The following is a 17041-nucleotide window of genomic DNA, read 5'->3' on the forward strand; positions in this document are numbered from 1 at the left end:
AAGCCGACTGGGAGCCGGCTTGTAAAACCTTCCAGCAGGCGGCAACTCATTTGCATTTTATTCCTTTTTTTGGGTGGGTTCCGTAAAATACAGCTTACGAACAATACGAAGCACGGTTTCTGCTTTCTTTCCATGATATGGAATGCTAGTTCTTTCGGTTCCCGTTCGATAAAAGGCAACAGAGTACAGAATACACTGGTATTCTGCATCAAACAACAATTTAATCAACTTTAGCAAACCGGTAACAAACAGTATCATTTTCGTTTCTTCTTCCAAGAGACGTTTTACAAACTCTCCGGATTCTTTTTAAGTATTCAGGTAAACGATTTTTGTAGCCATCTGTTTACACTTTCATCTTAAAATAATGCAAGGAGATCAACCAATTATTCGTTTAATATCTGTGGAAGAATATTTCGGCAGAACAGTAAAATGGATCATTAAAATCCTCGCATAATTAACCTACACTTAAAACACGTTTCATTAATACCGGTGATAAAGACATTAAACACCTTATCGCTATTGTAAAAAAGAAGAACTTTTAAATCCTTCTCCGCAAGGTTACCCACTATAACGATGCAGCACTTCGAAACTTCGCATTTCGGCGCCAACGTCAATATGCATGTCCGGGAGACACCGAATGTTCCACCCGAAAAAGGGAATCCGTAAAAATACAGGTTAAACTGACCGCATCACCATATAAAGCTACATTTCGGATCACCAGTTGGTCAGAGGAATATTTTGCTACGACCACCGCACGACGTGAGCTCGGAAAATGTCAACCGATCTGTGCTGTATGCTGTTGAATCGATTCAACAAAACTCCTCACGCTTAATTCGTGCAGGATTTTTCGTTGGATCCTGAAGTACGGGAAAAAAATGATAAGTGATGTAATAAAGCCGTTCCAGTGCTTCTCAAGGAACGTTTTTACTGCGGAATTATTAAATTAAATATCTTCTGCGTAAGATTTCATTTGTCTTTACATTAAAATTCTGCTTCGTTGCTTCCAAAAACACGGAGACGAGTTTTCGACTTGTCTGATTCGAGATCGATTTCCAACCTAATCCTTTGGTACGGATTATCCGTGTACACCTGTTTATGTTTAACAAGAAATGGGCTTATTCCAAAGCATATTCTGCACATTTTGTTAGACCAGCGGAAATGTCGTCTGGGAAGTATTACGTACCTAAAAAGAGAAAGAGAAAAATAAATTATTAGACTTTCGTATTACAATGAGCAATTACGTGATATACAGTAAAATGGCGGACTAGTATTAGTTTAATAGTTCTCCTCCTTCTTCAAACCTATCTCGGCAGGTAAAGACTAGCAACTAAAATGAATTCCTAACAGGAAGTGCACCCCGTACGGTGTCAACCACTGTACCAAAGCATGTTTATCGTAATTACCAATCTATTTTCCATTCGCCTTCCGGGAACGAGGTCTTCCCTCAAGCAACCCTTGCAGGTAGGGAGGCCGGACGATAACAGTGTATGTGGATTCCCTCTGCACACCGTAGATAATAATTGCCCGGTACCTGAGATAGATTTACTAAGATGTGTCACCATGTCACTAGACGGCGCACAGATTGCAGCGGCGTAGCAGCTGTCAGCTGTTTTCCATTGAACTCAAGCACATGAGTTGTTTGTGTACTTTGATGATTACAAACATTGCGTGTTGCACAATCAGCACTGCAACAATCGTACTAATCAGAGTGCCGGATACAATTTTGGTTGACAGATAATGGATAAAAGTATAGTCACCAGCGCACCAGTGAGGTAGAACATTACCACCTTTCCCTTATATGTATGTCATGATGGTCATCGTTATCAAATCAGTGCGATCGACAGTCATATTATTCATCGCTGATTATGTGTGGGACGTGTCACTCATCCCGTGTTGGAACACTCCCCACGAATTTTACCCATTTTTAATCCCTTATCTTACGGTACAAAAGGAGAGTGAAGCCAACATTACAACATTGCCCAATGGTCTACAGTTTTTGATGACTAAAACAGACATCTGGTGCATCGAAACATCGCGAGAGGGTCCACACCGTCCTCATGGGATAATTGACGGGATTCCCTCTTCATTGGTGTTCGTTCATGGATAGGAGACTTGTGTAACTAGTTCAATTCCCCCATTTTTCAAGCAGACGGGCATTTTCTGTATGAACGTTGGATAAGGGCCCGATTGTGTCGTTTCCAATCGATCGCGTGAGGGTGGTGGTTCTGACGAAATGTCTTCAGGGCAATTTCACAGCGTATCGTAAAGTCGGGGGAGATAGACTGTGTACACTGGGCCAGTATATATGGAGTCCAATAAAGGTGACGTACCAGCCGTAATTAAGGCGTCATAATGCACCGTGCACTAGTTTTTCAATGAAGTCTACCATTAATCTCGTAAGGATAAAATAAAATTTCATCCATCGGATTGTGGCTCCGTTCCTTGATTCTCTTCAGGCCAATTAAATTCAATTGAGACAATAAATTGAATGGATGGGTTCATCAATTATTCTACGCTTTCTTCCTCGTCTAATAAATCGCCGGAGCTGCTTCACTACATACATATCTGTCGGTAAGTAAAATATTTAAATTATTCTGTAAAATAGAAAAAAGCTATGTGATGTCCAATCTCACCTAGGGTGCCGAAAAAAAACTCCGCCTAATGACGGCCGTAGGCGCCAGGGAACACTTTAGGCTGGAGAATACTATTGCAGCTAGTGGTTAGAGGTATTACACATGAATAACATTAAGGAAAATTAAACACTCTCATGTTATGTGGGGAGAATTTTTGTTTTGTACTTGTACACATCCCTTCAATAAAGCATAATTTTACTTTCCCTTTCCCATATACGATGCACTTATAGCTCTCGCTTTAACCCCAAATAGGTGCGCAGTTCTTTGCTATCAAATATGGACAAATGCACCACACCTAGAAGACCACGTGTCGATAGTAAAAAAAGGGGTTCTTTAACCATGGTCATCCACCACCATCGGACATTGACACGACGCGTCTGTAAAAGACGCCGAGTTAAATGCACGTGTCCATAAACACGCCATTAATCGAACGCAACACACGCGGACACCGGCCGGCGTCGATAGAACATTGTATCGCGTGACAAACGTTCCAATCGATCCGCGGGGCCTAGCCACAATCGGATTCGATCTCCGTTTCTAGCTGTGTTTCGCTTTCCGTGAGTGAAAAAAAAGCCCGATGTCCATAGCACTGCCGCCGCCGACCTTAATCTGTCATTTATTTACTTTTTTTTTCTTCGTCGCCACTCGATCAAATGATAGTAATTCTAGAGCTGGTCGAGTTTTCTCGGCGCTAGTCCTGGCAAACTGCGTGGGGTTAGAGAAATAGTCTCGTCAGCTACGATTGGCGACATTTTTCATAACTTTTTATGTTGGGCTGGGGGTGTGTATAAACCCAACGGTTTATGTGAGCCAGCGTATGCAAAGGGTTGAGGTTCGAAAAGAAAAAGATTACACAATTGGACCATGCGTATTGCGCGTTCCACTCGGTAGGCTCTAATCAACCGTTCTCGCTGCAAGAACGTACATGCAGAGAATTCATTGGGAAAGCAAACAAACCCGGCCCCGACCGAGACCAACAACTGTGGTTCCGTACGATCAGAACCGGCAAGTCACGTCATTGCAAACGCAGCCCGGAACTGATAAGAGGCATAACGAATCGTTTTCAAACCAACCGAAAGGAACATTAGAGCCATAAGAAATGGACACGCATGGTGCGAAATTATCGTCCCGAGTGCACGTCTCGTTCAGGGGGCACTCTAGTACCAGCAGCTGCTTTGCGACGAATTACAAAGACGTGAATAATGTGCAGGCGTAACCATTCCAGTCGAAATGTACAAAAGACGTTAATCATTAAACATTGATTTAAACATTTTTTTTACTAAAAACATCAGCCTTTATTAATAGTTTCAATGGCGCAATCGTTCACTCCGCTCATGAATCGTGTTCATTAGAATGAAAATAATTAGCAAAAAACAACCCAACTAGAAAATCAATCCGATGCGGTTGGTAGATAAAATTATTAATTATTCGTACAGAAAATGTGAGGAAACAAAAATTTTGCTTAGGTCACCATATTCATCAACGTCGCAACATGCAGATAAATTAAGCGAAAACAAATAAAATAAGTTGTATTGTTTTCCAAATCACCTCCACCCTCCATCAACCAATATCTGTCGTTCCAGAACGTTAATTCTCTTCGAGACGCCGGCGCAGCAATCTTCCTTCGGTTAGTTTTTTATGCTTCATAAATTCTATCAACGGCACGCAACTGTTCCATCGATCTTGGAAGTGATCTTGGTCTACAAATATGGGAAGTTTTTTTAATAAGCATTTTCAAGACATACGCAAACCGTGCGATGGAAAGCATTGAGGTCACGCAGAAATCAATGTCATCTAAGATCGCTTACGATGGCCGCAAAACGTCATGCGGTGTCACACGATCGCGTACAGTGCGACACTGCTCGTTGGCAGTAGCAATTTAATCTCTAGCAGGCGACAATTTCTTGCCGAATAGCAATTTATTCTTGGTAACCAGGAGCTTCCGGATTGCAGTATAACAAGGTGAACATTAAATTCTTCACAATCTATTAGTATGCGGATACAAAAAAAGGCAGGAAACAATGTTGTTTTCTTTTAATCCTACTTTAATTTCCCGACTCGGGTGGCACCATTTTTCTCACCGTCATGATTAAACCGCGGAAAGAGTCAAGAAGAAATTAACCACTAACTAGTATCGTCGGTGAGTTCTTTCCTACTTCTTCGGATTATTGCCGGTGTGACCTGCACTGTTGAGCTTTGAGCAAACTCAATTATCTTGGTGGAACGTGCGCGCCGAAGAACGCGCAAACGAAGATATAGAGAGAAACTGTTCCCACTTGTGACCCGCGCACCGTAACACAATCCAGGCCAAACGTCCCTCGTCAACCTCGAAGATATCGGCAGACCCGGTTGCTTCGCTGCATTGTAATGGTCCGTACGATGATGTCCAGTGTACATCTCGAGCTGTGAGTGTGGTGCTGGTCAATATTTGTCTAAACATCCACTCCAAACTTGCCCTGCCAGCTGAGCTAAGAGATGCACTCTGGGTCCGGCTTGATGGTAGGAAAGTTTCACCAGTGTCGCACATTCCGGGAACAGAGAAAGGTAGGGGGGGTCACCCAAAAACGACGACGACTTAATCATAGGCCAAAGTAACACAAGATTTCACATTCCACAAATAAACCGTCGTTTGCTTCTCTCAGGGGGTGAAACTGTGTAGTTCTCGGCTGAATGGTGAACCCAGTGGCCAACTGATAGCATATTGGGATCTAATTTGAATCGAATTTGTGAAAGGGGGAAAACAAGAAGTTATACTTATCTCACCCGGTCAATTGATTGTTGCCAAATAGCGTCCAACAACCATGGCCCACCGGTGTATTCCAATTTGCTTCGTTCCGTTTTTAGCCGCACGGAATTATAAGCCTGGTGTCAAATAACGTACGGGAGTTGCTGGGAACCGCTCTCCAATTTGGAATTTAAATTTATGTCCAACAATCTCTCCTATACATAGTTGTCTCTAATGCGGCTGCAAAAACCCCTTCGAATATCATTGAGGAGTGGATAAGGAGGATATACATATCGTCAAAACAAAAACAAAAAAAAACACAACCTGACCAACTTCCTCGTGGGTGAGATGAGGACCTTTGAGATGGAGGTTTGTGTTTTCTTGGCGGCGAATGTTTTCTTCGCCCGCAAGCTTTCCTTGTCCTTGAACGTGAAAGCACAATCTCCCCTGTGACGAGTATGTCCGCTTGAAGTACGTTCGGTAATGGAGAACGGCAGAGGAGCCTGCCTGGAATGAGCGCACATTGTTGGACACCGTTAAATAAAATGTCTAGTCAATCGGTGCCGGGAGTGCAATTACCGCACGATCGACATCTTACCCAACTTGAATGCTTGCATTAGACGTGAGTGCTGAAAACAGAAATGCTTGAGTCGGTGACTCTGCGACCTCTGGGAACGAAGGTGTCGGAACGTCCCGAACTGATTTGGAGCTTGGTCTCGGTTCAAACTTCCACCACCTGTGCGGATTTCCCATTTACCGTTACCGGTGGGCAATGAACGGGCGGGTAAACAGAAGAACATCTCTCCAACAGTCATCCGAAATCCCAACGGATCATCACGTCCGGAAAACCGGGTCTCGCTTTTTGTATCGTCCACCCATCCGTCCACTAGCGAGTTTAGTTTTTGTCCCGCCGCAGACTGCCACTGTAGTCTAAAATCAATTTTTAGTGCCCTTCTTCAACTTCCACTTGGGTTCGTAACTTGTCCAGCCAGCCCACCATACTATGTTGAAACGTTTGGATGGATAGCCGGAGTTTTTTTTTGCCACCCACGAAAGAGGTGGTTTAGAATTATAGAGGGGTATTTCTATTTTATTTTATGCTTCTTTTTTTCGCTCTAACTCTTCGCTGGTAGTCAGATGAACAGACCCCCGGGGGGGAGGGTCCGTCTCTATGCTTTATGTTTAACGAACGACCTAAGAGAAAGAGAACACGCAAACCGGCATGCGATTTCTACACTTCACCTCTTAACACCAGGCCTGGACTCCTACTACTGCTGGATGTGGAGCTAAAACGAACAGCGAGAGGTTGACGTTGAGTTGTGTTCTGTTTTTTTCTGGTTCTCTGTCCAGTGTGTTGCTATTCTTCTTTAATTCATTTAGCCTACAACTCTCGTCTATATCAACTTCCCAACCCGATGATTTCCTACTCCCTTCACCCTAACACACACACACTCATACCACCAACTTTCCTATGCTGACCTGTTCCGTTTAAACGATAATCGATTTTTAAAAGCGTTGCAAACTCTTCTGGACCTTCGGCACGCCAACGGACACAGCAGCGCTCGCGATTGGATCGATCGATACCTATTTGGTTCAGATTTGGCTTCAGATTCCCAATGTTCGACATTTATCTTCACTTTTGCAAAAAAACACCCCTCCCCCGGAAAAAACTTGGTGCAAAAAAAGGTGCGACAAAACAAAATGAGACGTTTTTGGGAGGAAGATGCTAATGAGCGCAAAACATCTGCAACTCGGTGAGTCGCAGGTCGCGAAAAGAGCTTGCCAACTAAACGAGTTCACTGATATTGGGAGAAGGAATTGTAAAATAAGAAAACATGTACCAGCTGGTTAGGTTGCCGTTAAATATTATATAGTTCATCACGGCAATTCATCATTGTATCATTGTCATTGTATATAATATTAGTTATTTATTTTTATTAGAATTTAGTAAACCATTCTTCAATTATAAATTCTGCTCACTTTTTGAGGACGAAACGACTTATAGAGATCACAAATCCTTCTAAGTCCTTCCTTCCTTCTAAATCGATCCATTACCTTCATTAGACCAAATGCCGGAGTCATCAGATAATGGCACCATCCACATTTGTCTTGCTAATACCCGGCACTCATCATGAAACATCCCAAGTGGAATAGCAACTGTTATGGTACAACTTAAATGCTGATTCGGAAATAAAATCACGATGACTCACTCAGCGACTATTTCCTGTCTGGCGTTCCCGCAGTGTCGCCAGCTGATGTTGGTTCTTGTTTGCCATTTTCAAGTGCGACTCTTAACCCCCACGAGACATGCTCTCGGTCTGTTTACTATTTCTCCTTATAGGAGATCTCGTGTGCCGGTTTCACATCTCATTTGCTTTGCCACCGCACACACTTACCAGTGCGTTCTTCTCGCTTGACTGGGTGAAGAAGTTTCTGCCGACGATTGGAGTATTATTTTAAGATTTTCTTATTGACAAAGCGCACAATACCACTCGGCTGATCGCGATTTTGCGATCATTGAAACAGCACATAATCATGTTCCACTTTGAATGGAATGTACATCTTCATTAACGCTTGCTGGTGGGTCAAGGAGTCCCATTCAGCTATCCTTATCCTTCCCCCGGATCGCTAATTAAACGATGTGTCATCGTTGACCGACCAAAAACCGCACAACAAAAAAGCTGTAAACGATCCATTTTAAATGTGACAACATAAGCACGTAAAAGCTTATCAGATTCCCCGACACCGCTTTTTACGATCCCATTTAGATCTAATAACTCATTCTCCAGTAAACCACCGTCAGCAACGAAATGTTGTTGAACCTACACGCGTGACCACTTGGACCAACCAAAACTCCAGGAATATGTTTTGCATGCCTTCAGGAAAGAGTGATGTTTGTGTGGCAAAACCTTACCAACATTCGAAGGAAGAAGGTTTCATGTTCTTAGCATTAAATGGGTTCGCTTGCAGCAGAAATTGACTCCCACTTAGCACCGGTGTGCCAATCATTCTCGCAATTGCATGCCTCGATTTGCCAATGACATTGGCCTGTCAATACGTGGCTTCGTTTTCTTTTTTTTACAATTTTCATCCCAGTGCCAATCATTGCCGCCATACTTGCGCTATAAATCTTTCCCTATAAACGCCGAACGCCAAGATGAAAGGTCAGCAGTCCAGAAGAGGAAGGTTTCCCGACCAACCCGCTACATTGAATTATGAGCTGTCTGGGTAGAATGGCAGTACTGGGACCGGGCCAGTATCGTAAGCGTTGCAAATGTGCATAATATTCTTCCAATACGCCAACCGCCCAAGAACGCGTGCAGTAGAATATGCCGACAATTGGACGAGTAATTATTCAAATGCAGACGATAACCCTGTGGTGTTGGGCACATTGAAACATAATCCATCGACCGTCCACCAAGCAGGAACATTCGGGTTCGGATACATTATTCTTCAACCGATCCACACTTCACAAACAATTCTTCGCCGAGTATTAAATGGCATACTCTCATTGCTTTTATGCAAAAAAGCCCCCAACCACAGCAACCACTTGGACCATCCTTGGACATCCTTCTTTTTATTTTATTCCGGTCAGATGGTCTTATGCTTGTTCGAACGGCGCGACATCAATTGCCTACTCACCGTCATCGGTATGCAGTAGGCATCACAAACAGCACGATCACAGACGATCTTGAAGCCATAACTCATCGCGCCCCAGTGACAAAGACGACTGATCTGCCCTGAACAGGGAAATAAAGGGACGCATCTCATCTTCCCGTGGGATGCGCCAACGTTCCCTGTTTTTTGTGGGTTGAAAATTGAAAGTCTAAACGTAAACGAGTTACCCTTTCTGTAATCGGATGGGATTGGATTTTTTCTGATTCTGCTACAATCAAGGTGTGTCACCAGGAGGAATATATCGGTCGGCTAATCCACTGAAGAAATGGTTTTAAAATCTTTTCGACCTTAGTTAACCACCGATCGAACAAGAGAAGGTGACAAGTTTACATTACGAAGGCGACATTCTAAGGGAAAAGAATTGATTTTTGTTAACATTGAAACATCCATTTCCATTAAACGTCCCGAGTGATTCCGGACGAACCAGAGAGAAATCAATTAGTGGGTCTACAACGAACAAATGCCCTTCTCTCGACCACGCAAGATCACTTGCTGCTTTCTTGGTAAAAGAATCCACTCGAGACCGAGTGCGAAGATGGAGAAATGTAACTCAAAACCGATTGGATACGGAATATATGGTGGTGAGTCACACAGTACACACTGTTCAGGGCGTCAGATTTTTAAAGCCACAACGAACGTTACACTTTGTCCTAGAACGATTATTGGCTAGACAGATAGCCTGAGAGCAAGAGATTTAAATAGCTTTAATATGGTATCGGATTACGTGTAGTAGAGGGTCCAGAAGAGAACGATATATTTACCATGAAAATATTATTTTACAGCATTTCTTTTTGCCTTAAATCATACTTTACCGGCGCCACAAAAATATCAGACAAAATTTCAATTATTTATAAACAAACAAAATTATTGCAAATTAAAAAGGGACCTCACATAAACCAAACATATAAATCACCCCAGAAGCACTTAATCTTCTAATAACAAAACAATTCAACAGAACCTTTGTACTGCGTAGAATAACAAAAGAACAGTAAATATAGATTACTTCCCTTCGACAGGATGCACATGGATGAAACTCAATCGAGGATTGTATTTTACGCAATTCCCCTCAATGAATGCGTTCAAAACATCGGCGCAAAAGAAGAGTTCAAGACAGTTCATCACACAGAGTTTCCTGTATGTGGCGGCATCATGACTCATAAAACCCATAATGGGAATGCTTTTTCTTGTTTGCACCATGTCAAAGATTACTCTTCTTTCATCTTTTACTAAGATTGTGCGGGAACCACTTCGAAGGCGTTCGAGCAAAACTCACCCTCAACTCAACACCATTGCTTCCCAACCGTCTGTTCTCTATCGTCTTAGAAGTTGTCAAAGAAAGCGATTAGTACAGGAGACTGCATTCGAAACAAAGCGACAGCATCGTCGTTTGCAATCGACGGAAAAATGATTTTGCTATCTCATAAATTATTATCATTATTGTAAAGTAATCGTTGAAAAAGAGTGTGATCTTGAACCGATTTTAGTTAATACCACGCTTAACTACCAATAAAATCTATTTATTAGTTTGTTAGCTTAATTTGGCTTGGTGTATTGTTTTGGGTAACCTTGAATAAAACGGGCAAAGTATATTAAAAGAAAAACGTAAAAGAATCCCACCGTTCCAAGGGAACACCGGGTAGATTAAGATCGCCAAAAAAAAACGCAATCCCGTTGCCCAAAATGTGCCGCCGATCTTAAGCATCTCGTAGTAAAGATTTCCGCAATAGGCACAACGTTACGGAGACAAAAGCGACAGTTTGCCCTCGGCACACAGGTAAATAATAATAATAAAATGGTCCCAATCCGGTGAAGGAGTTGTTCTCGTCGTAACTACACGTCATAAACTCGCTTCCCATCGGTCGGTGTGCCTACGCCGTATGGTAACAAGCCGAAAACCGGCTCAATCTACAGAAACGCCACGGCCGTTAGAGGGGTAAGATTCAATCGCCCAGAGCAATCCTTCGTTCGTTCGTTCGTGCTGCTTGTGTGTGTTAAGCAGTAGAAGTTTGTAATTATTGAATGCTTTCGCTCTAAACCACCCCTTCTAAGGTGCAGCCCACACGCGGCCCGACGATCGTGGTGTTTGGTTTGCAGAAAAAATAAATGCAGCCGATGGGGGTCCTCCTACCCCCCAAATAGTGGTGGCGTTCGAGATTCCGGAAAAGAACCGAAACGCACACAGAACCCACTGGAAAAGGGTACATGCTCCATGTAATCGGAGAGTCATTTGGATTGCGCTGACTAAGAACCTTAGCCACCATAAAGTTTCACGATCCGTGGCCAATGCGGAACACCGTAAACAATAAAACTCATCTGACCGGTGTGCATATAAAGAGAGACCATTTTGGTCCGTATCTCGCACCCTCGATACACACCATAACGGTGGCATATCTTTAGCGCAGGCAAAAACGTTTCCCATTCCGATCCACTACTTGGGGAACACTTCTGTTCTGCAAGGTTCTAAAGGGCCGATTCCGAACAAATTGTTTCCTTCGATTCTACGAGCGATCTTTACAATTTGACCAACAAGCAATCATCTGATCCTGCTCTGGATCGATCGATACAAAACACTGTGCAGAACGCGTGCCTCAATGTTATGGTAGAGAATTTAAGGAATTCTCTTAGCCAAAGGAACATTTCCTGTGTTCCTGTGTTCCTATGTTCCAGTGTAGTGCATCAAGTGGCCATTGCAAAAAAACACGAATTCTTCCAACTTGTAGGCATGCGGCAAACATTAGCATTAAACAACCCCATCCGATCAATCCGGGTGTGTCAATGGGAGCAAAATGGAGTTTGCTGATCACCTTCTGCGGGGGGTGCGGCGCGCTCGATCCGTTTTTCAATCCCTTTTACAAACAATCTTCTCTTTCTTCCTTCAATAAGCGATAAGCGGGCACGTTTGTAGGCTAAAATGGAAAGATACAATCTTTACTACCATTTAATACACACTATTGTGAGTGATTTTATGGTTTGTAAGATTAATTCATATACAGTAGCATGATTTGCATTCTGCTTAAACTTTTATGGATTCAGAATTGCAACCAGCCTACGGCAGTAAAGATATTCTTACCGATAAGTTGATGAGGAGGAGGTCGTAAATCAATTCTAGTTCCGTTTTAACCGCGTTATAAATACTTTTGAAATAATAAACGAGATTAACATTATTAAATTGTACTTTTTGGTGATAAATTTCATTCTTTTAGAACATAATGCCCGTCCATTTGAGAAGGATTGTAGAGCTGTTGGAGTGAGTTCATGCTTTGAATTTCGATTGTAAATTAAAACCCTTCAGAAAGCATCTCCTTTGTATGAAGTGAAATGGTCGCTTTGTTGTAGGTCCAGCACACACTCGAGCACCGGAGATATTCCCACCTCATTTGGCAATGTTCCCCTCCGCATGGAACTCTACCGCTCTACCCGCGAACATGAGCACAACTTGTGCAAAATGCGGATCGTACAATAACGAGAGCAGAACCCCAAGAATGGGAACGCTAGAACGCGATCCTGTCCTGGCCGGCGTGAGCACGTCGACCTTCTTCTTGTTGGGATCACAGGCTCCAAACGTAGAGCGTATCTGACAAGAAAGAGCCGGCGCAAAAGAACACGACACCAACAGCAACAACAACAACGAATGCGGCAAGAAAACCCACAACTGAACCAGCCAAATACCGCGACGCTACTGGAACCGGTACCGATATTACACTTACTTGCTAGAGGCCTTGGAGTTTTCGCCGAATCCGACCGTGAAGTTTGTCGAGGTCATATTGATGCTGCACGAGTTTAATGGAGAAAACACTTTACAACTGGCACACTGGCACTTTGCACAATAATAATACAGTAAACAGCGCACAACTTTACGAGGGAGTTTCGAATATTTGTACTACAGAACGGTTTCGTACCGGGAGTTTCGCGAACAGAACGCACTTATTTCGCGGACCACGTAGGTAAAATAGATTGGCAAACGCACTATTAGCACTGGGTTATCCTTTACTTAGGATATCACGAAATGAAACTGCTTTTAAGAACGTAAGAAAACACACGCGGGAAAATCAAGGTATGATGTTGCATGAGCGTAAACAAAGCACATCCGAGCCTTCAAACAGTTGAACAGAAAGTGGGAGCGAATCGAACGCCGTTGTGACGATGCAGCCGTTGAGAATGGTTCGAATTTACACTACAACGACCGGATGGTGCATTTGGTAGTTTTGTGAGTTTTACAGTTGACAGTAAATTACTCGCAAAATAGTTCTATCATCATAAATGAATTGCTTGTAGCGTAAAACCGTGTGCCGTAATTATTGAAACGAAAAAATAACATTAAATAGGACAGATTCTTGAAAAATACAATTGTTTACGCTGTGGATGGGATTAAATCTTTTCGGATCGGTATCATTCCAGCTCCACATCACCCATCACTACTGGTATAATTGGCACAGTGGATGTGCACTATGCACTATTTCAAAAACTAAATATCTATTTGCAAATTTCGTGATCACGAATCATTTTAATATAAACTTCAATTACCTAAAATTGTAATTTTAAATACAATTGTTTAAATACAATTTAAATAAAATTTTAAATATAAATTAAATTAATCTATGGTGTACGTTTATAATACCATGCGCAATACTTCATAATTTATCCATTGTGATTAATTTTACCGATACAAAAGCTGTTATTTTTTGTGGTAACTTTGTTTACTTAATTAAATTACAAATTTTCTAATTCCATATTTTTTTCTTCAACGCCTCATAATAAGTTTCTAGATAATAAATTCAATCTTACGTCAATGCTGGAATCAGGCGGCATACCCATTGTCAACCATTCGTGCATCGTCGCCATTTTTCAAAGCATATCTTTGCGAATCAAAAACAAACTTAACCAAAAGCGGAAAATCTGGTTTCTTTTTCTGTGAGTACATTGCACACGTAGTGCGTTTGTAAAACGTAATTGGTAAACGCGTCCGTAAAGCAGAAAACCGTTGAGTTGGTGTCTTGCATTCGTCTCCCGTGACAAAAAACACGATTAGGGCACCACAGTTAGATAAAGAAACTTTTTTCCGTGTGTATACTGTTGCCGTACGGTTTATGTCCGTATTTCCTTTGGTCACATTTCCGGTTTTAATCATCCAGAGACGAGTGCATCTAAAACAATGTAGGTCAATAGCAAAAGGCTTCATATCGGAAGGTATAATAGTGTGTAATCAGCAGATCAAACGTCGTTAAGAATACCAAAAAATTGTGGACACTGGTAGAAAAGCAAGCTTCCCGTTCGTTCCTTCTAACCGTGATCCATTTTCGGCACAATGTTAAACGTAGGCACGGTCACGGTAGAAGCCCACTACTCAACCAACTACGTCGAAAACTATCTCGATTCGGTAGAAAATCTGCCCGACGATGTGCAGCGGCATCTTTCACGCATTCGCGAAATCGATGTCCTCTACCGGGGTCATCTGCGGGATGTTAATATGTACTGCGAGCAATGGAAACTCAACCAGGCGCCTCAAGGAACAACCGCCGGAACTACAAAAAGCAGCACAACAACAGAAGCATCATCATCGTCAACGGCGGCAACAACGACAGAACCGAACAACGGTCAAAAACGGGCTGCTTCGCGGATACAGAAAAGTCTCATCGCGGCCCAGGAGCTGGGTGATGAAAAGTTACAAATCATTCAACAACTGCAAGACCTGATCGATCACAAAACACGCCAACTGGATCAGGATTTCATGAACCTGGGCAACGAGTTCTTCGTTCGGCTCGATTACGCTCGAGACGATAAAACGCTTGACGGTGGTCGGGATGGCAATGGTACGAGTTTAATCGGTACCCCTGTGGGGGGCAGTACCGCTAGCAACGGACCGGGCCAATACGGGGTGACGGGCAATGGGACCGGCAACGGACCGAACGTCACCGGTGGATATGGCATTAGTGGTGCTGGCAGTAATGGTGCCAACATTGGAATCGGTTCCAATTCGCATATCATGCACACAAGCAATGGAACAAGCGGTAACGGAGTTGCTAGCACACTGGGCGGAGGCAATGGATCGGGAATGTACGGTGGAAACAACGGAAGTGGTTCGATAAGCAATGAGCGAAGTTCGAAACGTGCCCGGAGAACCCGCAATGAGCAGACCGGTGGTTCAGCAAACGGTTCTAATACACCGAATTCGATGTGTGGCGTTAGTGCGATGGATGTAGATCCGATCGAGGATGCTCTTGGCGGTAGCGGTGGCGTTGGTTCCGGTGGTATAGTAACGGGTGGAAGTCCCGGTAACCCAGGCGGAGGAAACGGAGGTTCAACGGGTAGCGTTACAATCTCCACCGGTGGCAATGGTGGACAAAGCGTTAGCGGAGCAATGAAGCAGGAATCTAGCATTGGTGGCAATGGTAATGGAGGCAACAGCGCCACGAGTGTATCAGGAAACAGCCATACTAGCATAAGCGCGTCAGGATCCGGCCAAGTGCAGAGCTCAACAATTGGTGGTAACAATGGTTCTAAGAGTGGTAACAACGGTGGAAACGGTGGTTCAAACAGTTCCAGTACCGCCTCTGGTAGCAGTGGAAATAATGGCAATAATGGCAATGGCGGCAATTCTGGTAGTGGCACCGGAAGCAGCAATTCGCAGCTAAACAGTTCCAACCAGGGTGGCGGAGGTGGTGGTGGTGGTGGTGGCAAGAAGGGCAACGGCAGCGGTAACAACACGGCCAGCGGTAGTGGTGCCGGTGGCGCGAACGCGGGCAAGAAGAAAAAGCGAAAGACAGGCGGTCGGGGATCGCACGCAACGCGAGAAGCTCGTGAAGATACACCGGCAGCCGAGGAAACGATCGATCCGGACGAACCGACATACTGTCTGTGTGATCAGGTGGGTGTCATCATTTACTACAACGACAATAGTCATCAACTTACGGCATCTGCTAACATACCGCTTTTGCTTCATTTTCAGATTTCATTCGGCGAAATGATCCTCTGTGATAACGATCTCTGCCCGATCGAGTGGTTCCACTTTAGCTGTGTTTCGCTTATCTCGAAACCGAAGGGTCGCTGGTACTGCCCAAACTGTCGCGGTGATCGACCGAACGTGATGAAACCGAAGGCACAATTCCTCAAGGAGCTCGAGCGCTACAATAAGGAAAAGGAAGAAAAAACGTAAATTAAGCGCACGGCCGGAAAAGGTAGCAGTTTGAAAGGGAGTAGTAGCAACGCGTCCTATACGCACGCCAGAAGGTATTTTCATAAAGGATGTTAAAGCAAAGGGTACAGAACGATTGTCTTTCGTGGCGTATTTTAGATCGTAAGCATTCTTCTCATTTCTAATCTATATAGCGTCTCGTAAATAAACAGGCAATTAGGACAGTTTATTTCGAGACACAAACGTAGTGATGTAATTTCCACTGTTTTCTTACAATTTCATTGTTTTTATTGATACTTTTTAATGATTTTATTCCGCATTGCTACGCGCGCGCAAGTAATGTCATTTCGCGTAACAGCTTCCTTGAAGGAATCTTTCGTCAGAGTGGCGTGCAACGACAAAAACAAATATTCGGAACGGTGAGCGGCTTAATGTGTTTGAGGATGTAAGATAGGCGAATCTTTAAAAAAAATCAATCACATCCAGTAGTTTGGAGTGTACGGACGCTTCCTTTTTTTACATTTACCCTTTATAATACGCCACCGTTCAGGATAAATGTAAGCAAATGTGTAGCGAAAGAGAATATTCTACAATTGACAACACACACACACACACAAAATCAGTACATTTTATATTTATGACCAGGAATCCTGCAGTAAGATTTTAGTAGCAAGATGATCGAAAATAAGACATTTTTTGAAAGATGATTAAAGAAGAAAAAAAAACTATCAATCGTCAATTTACGAGAGAAAAAAAAGTTGCTTAAGATTATATTTGATTACACTTTCACATCCGATAAAGGGAAAAGAACCATAGAATGTACGTTAATTGCAACCGTCAGAACCGATCTGAACTACACACAGCGCTCACTTT

General features: G+C 43.1%; 3 protein-coding genes across 3 annotated transcripts in view; 1 reads left to right on the top strand and 2 right to left on the bottom strand.

Moving 5' to 3' along the window:
* The window catches only part of LOC125763095 (microtubule-associated protein Jupiter), a 109795-nt gene extending 96625 nt beyond the window's left edge, over positions 1 to 13170 (bottom strand). The window contains exon 1 of the mRNA XM_049425917.1: positions 12744 to 13170. Coding sequence (XP_049281874.1) covers positions 12744 to 12799 — 56 coding nt within the window. The 5' untranslated portion in view covers positions 12800 to 13170. The remainder of the gene's footprint in view (positions 1 to 12743) is intronic.
* Positions 13171 to 13694: 524 nt separating this feature from the next.
* LOC125763069 (uncharacterized transmembrane protein DDB_G0289901) lies at positions 13695 to 16397 on the top strand. The gene is made up of 2 exons (XM_049425850.1): positions 13695 to 15901; positions 15983 to 16397. The coding sequence occupies exons 1-2, from the start codon at positions 14342 to 14344 to the stop codon at positions 16187 to 16189; spliced, it is 1767 nt and encodes a 588-aa protein (XP_049281807.1). The 5' UTR covers positions 13695 to 14341; the 3' UTR covers positions 16190 to 16397.
* The window catches only part of LOC125763117 (eukaryotic translation initiation factor 6), a 58186-nt gene continuing 57163 nt past the window's right edge, over positions 16019 to 17041 (bottom strand). Inside the window, exon 4 of the mRNA XM_049425954.1 lies at positions 16019 to 16158. The gene's annotated coding sequence lies outside the window, so the exon portion shown is untranslated. The remainder of the gene's footprint in view (positions 16159 to 17041) is intronic.

Source organism: Anopheles funestus, chromosome 2RL, assembly GCF_943734845.2.
Source record: "Anopheles funestus chromosome 2RL, idAnoFuneDA-416_04, whole genome shotgun sequence".
Lineage (NCBI taxonomy): Eukaryota > Metazoa > Arthropoda > Insecta > Diptera > Culicidae > Anopheles > Anopheles funestus.

Bases quoted from the DNA above. Each gene is read 5' to 3' on its own strand.
- LOC125763069 (XM_049425850.1), top strand. From the start codon at position 14,342: ATGTTAAACGTAGGCACGGTCACGGTAGAAGCCCACTACTCAACCAAC. The intron at 15,902-15,982 runs GTGGGTGTCATC...CTTCATTTTCAG, and splicing joins CATACTGTCTGTGTGATCAG to ATTTCATTCGGCGAAATGAT.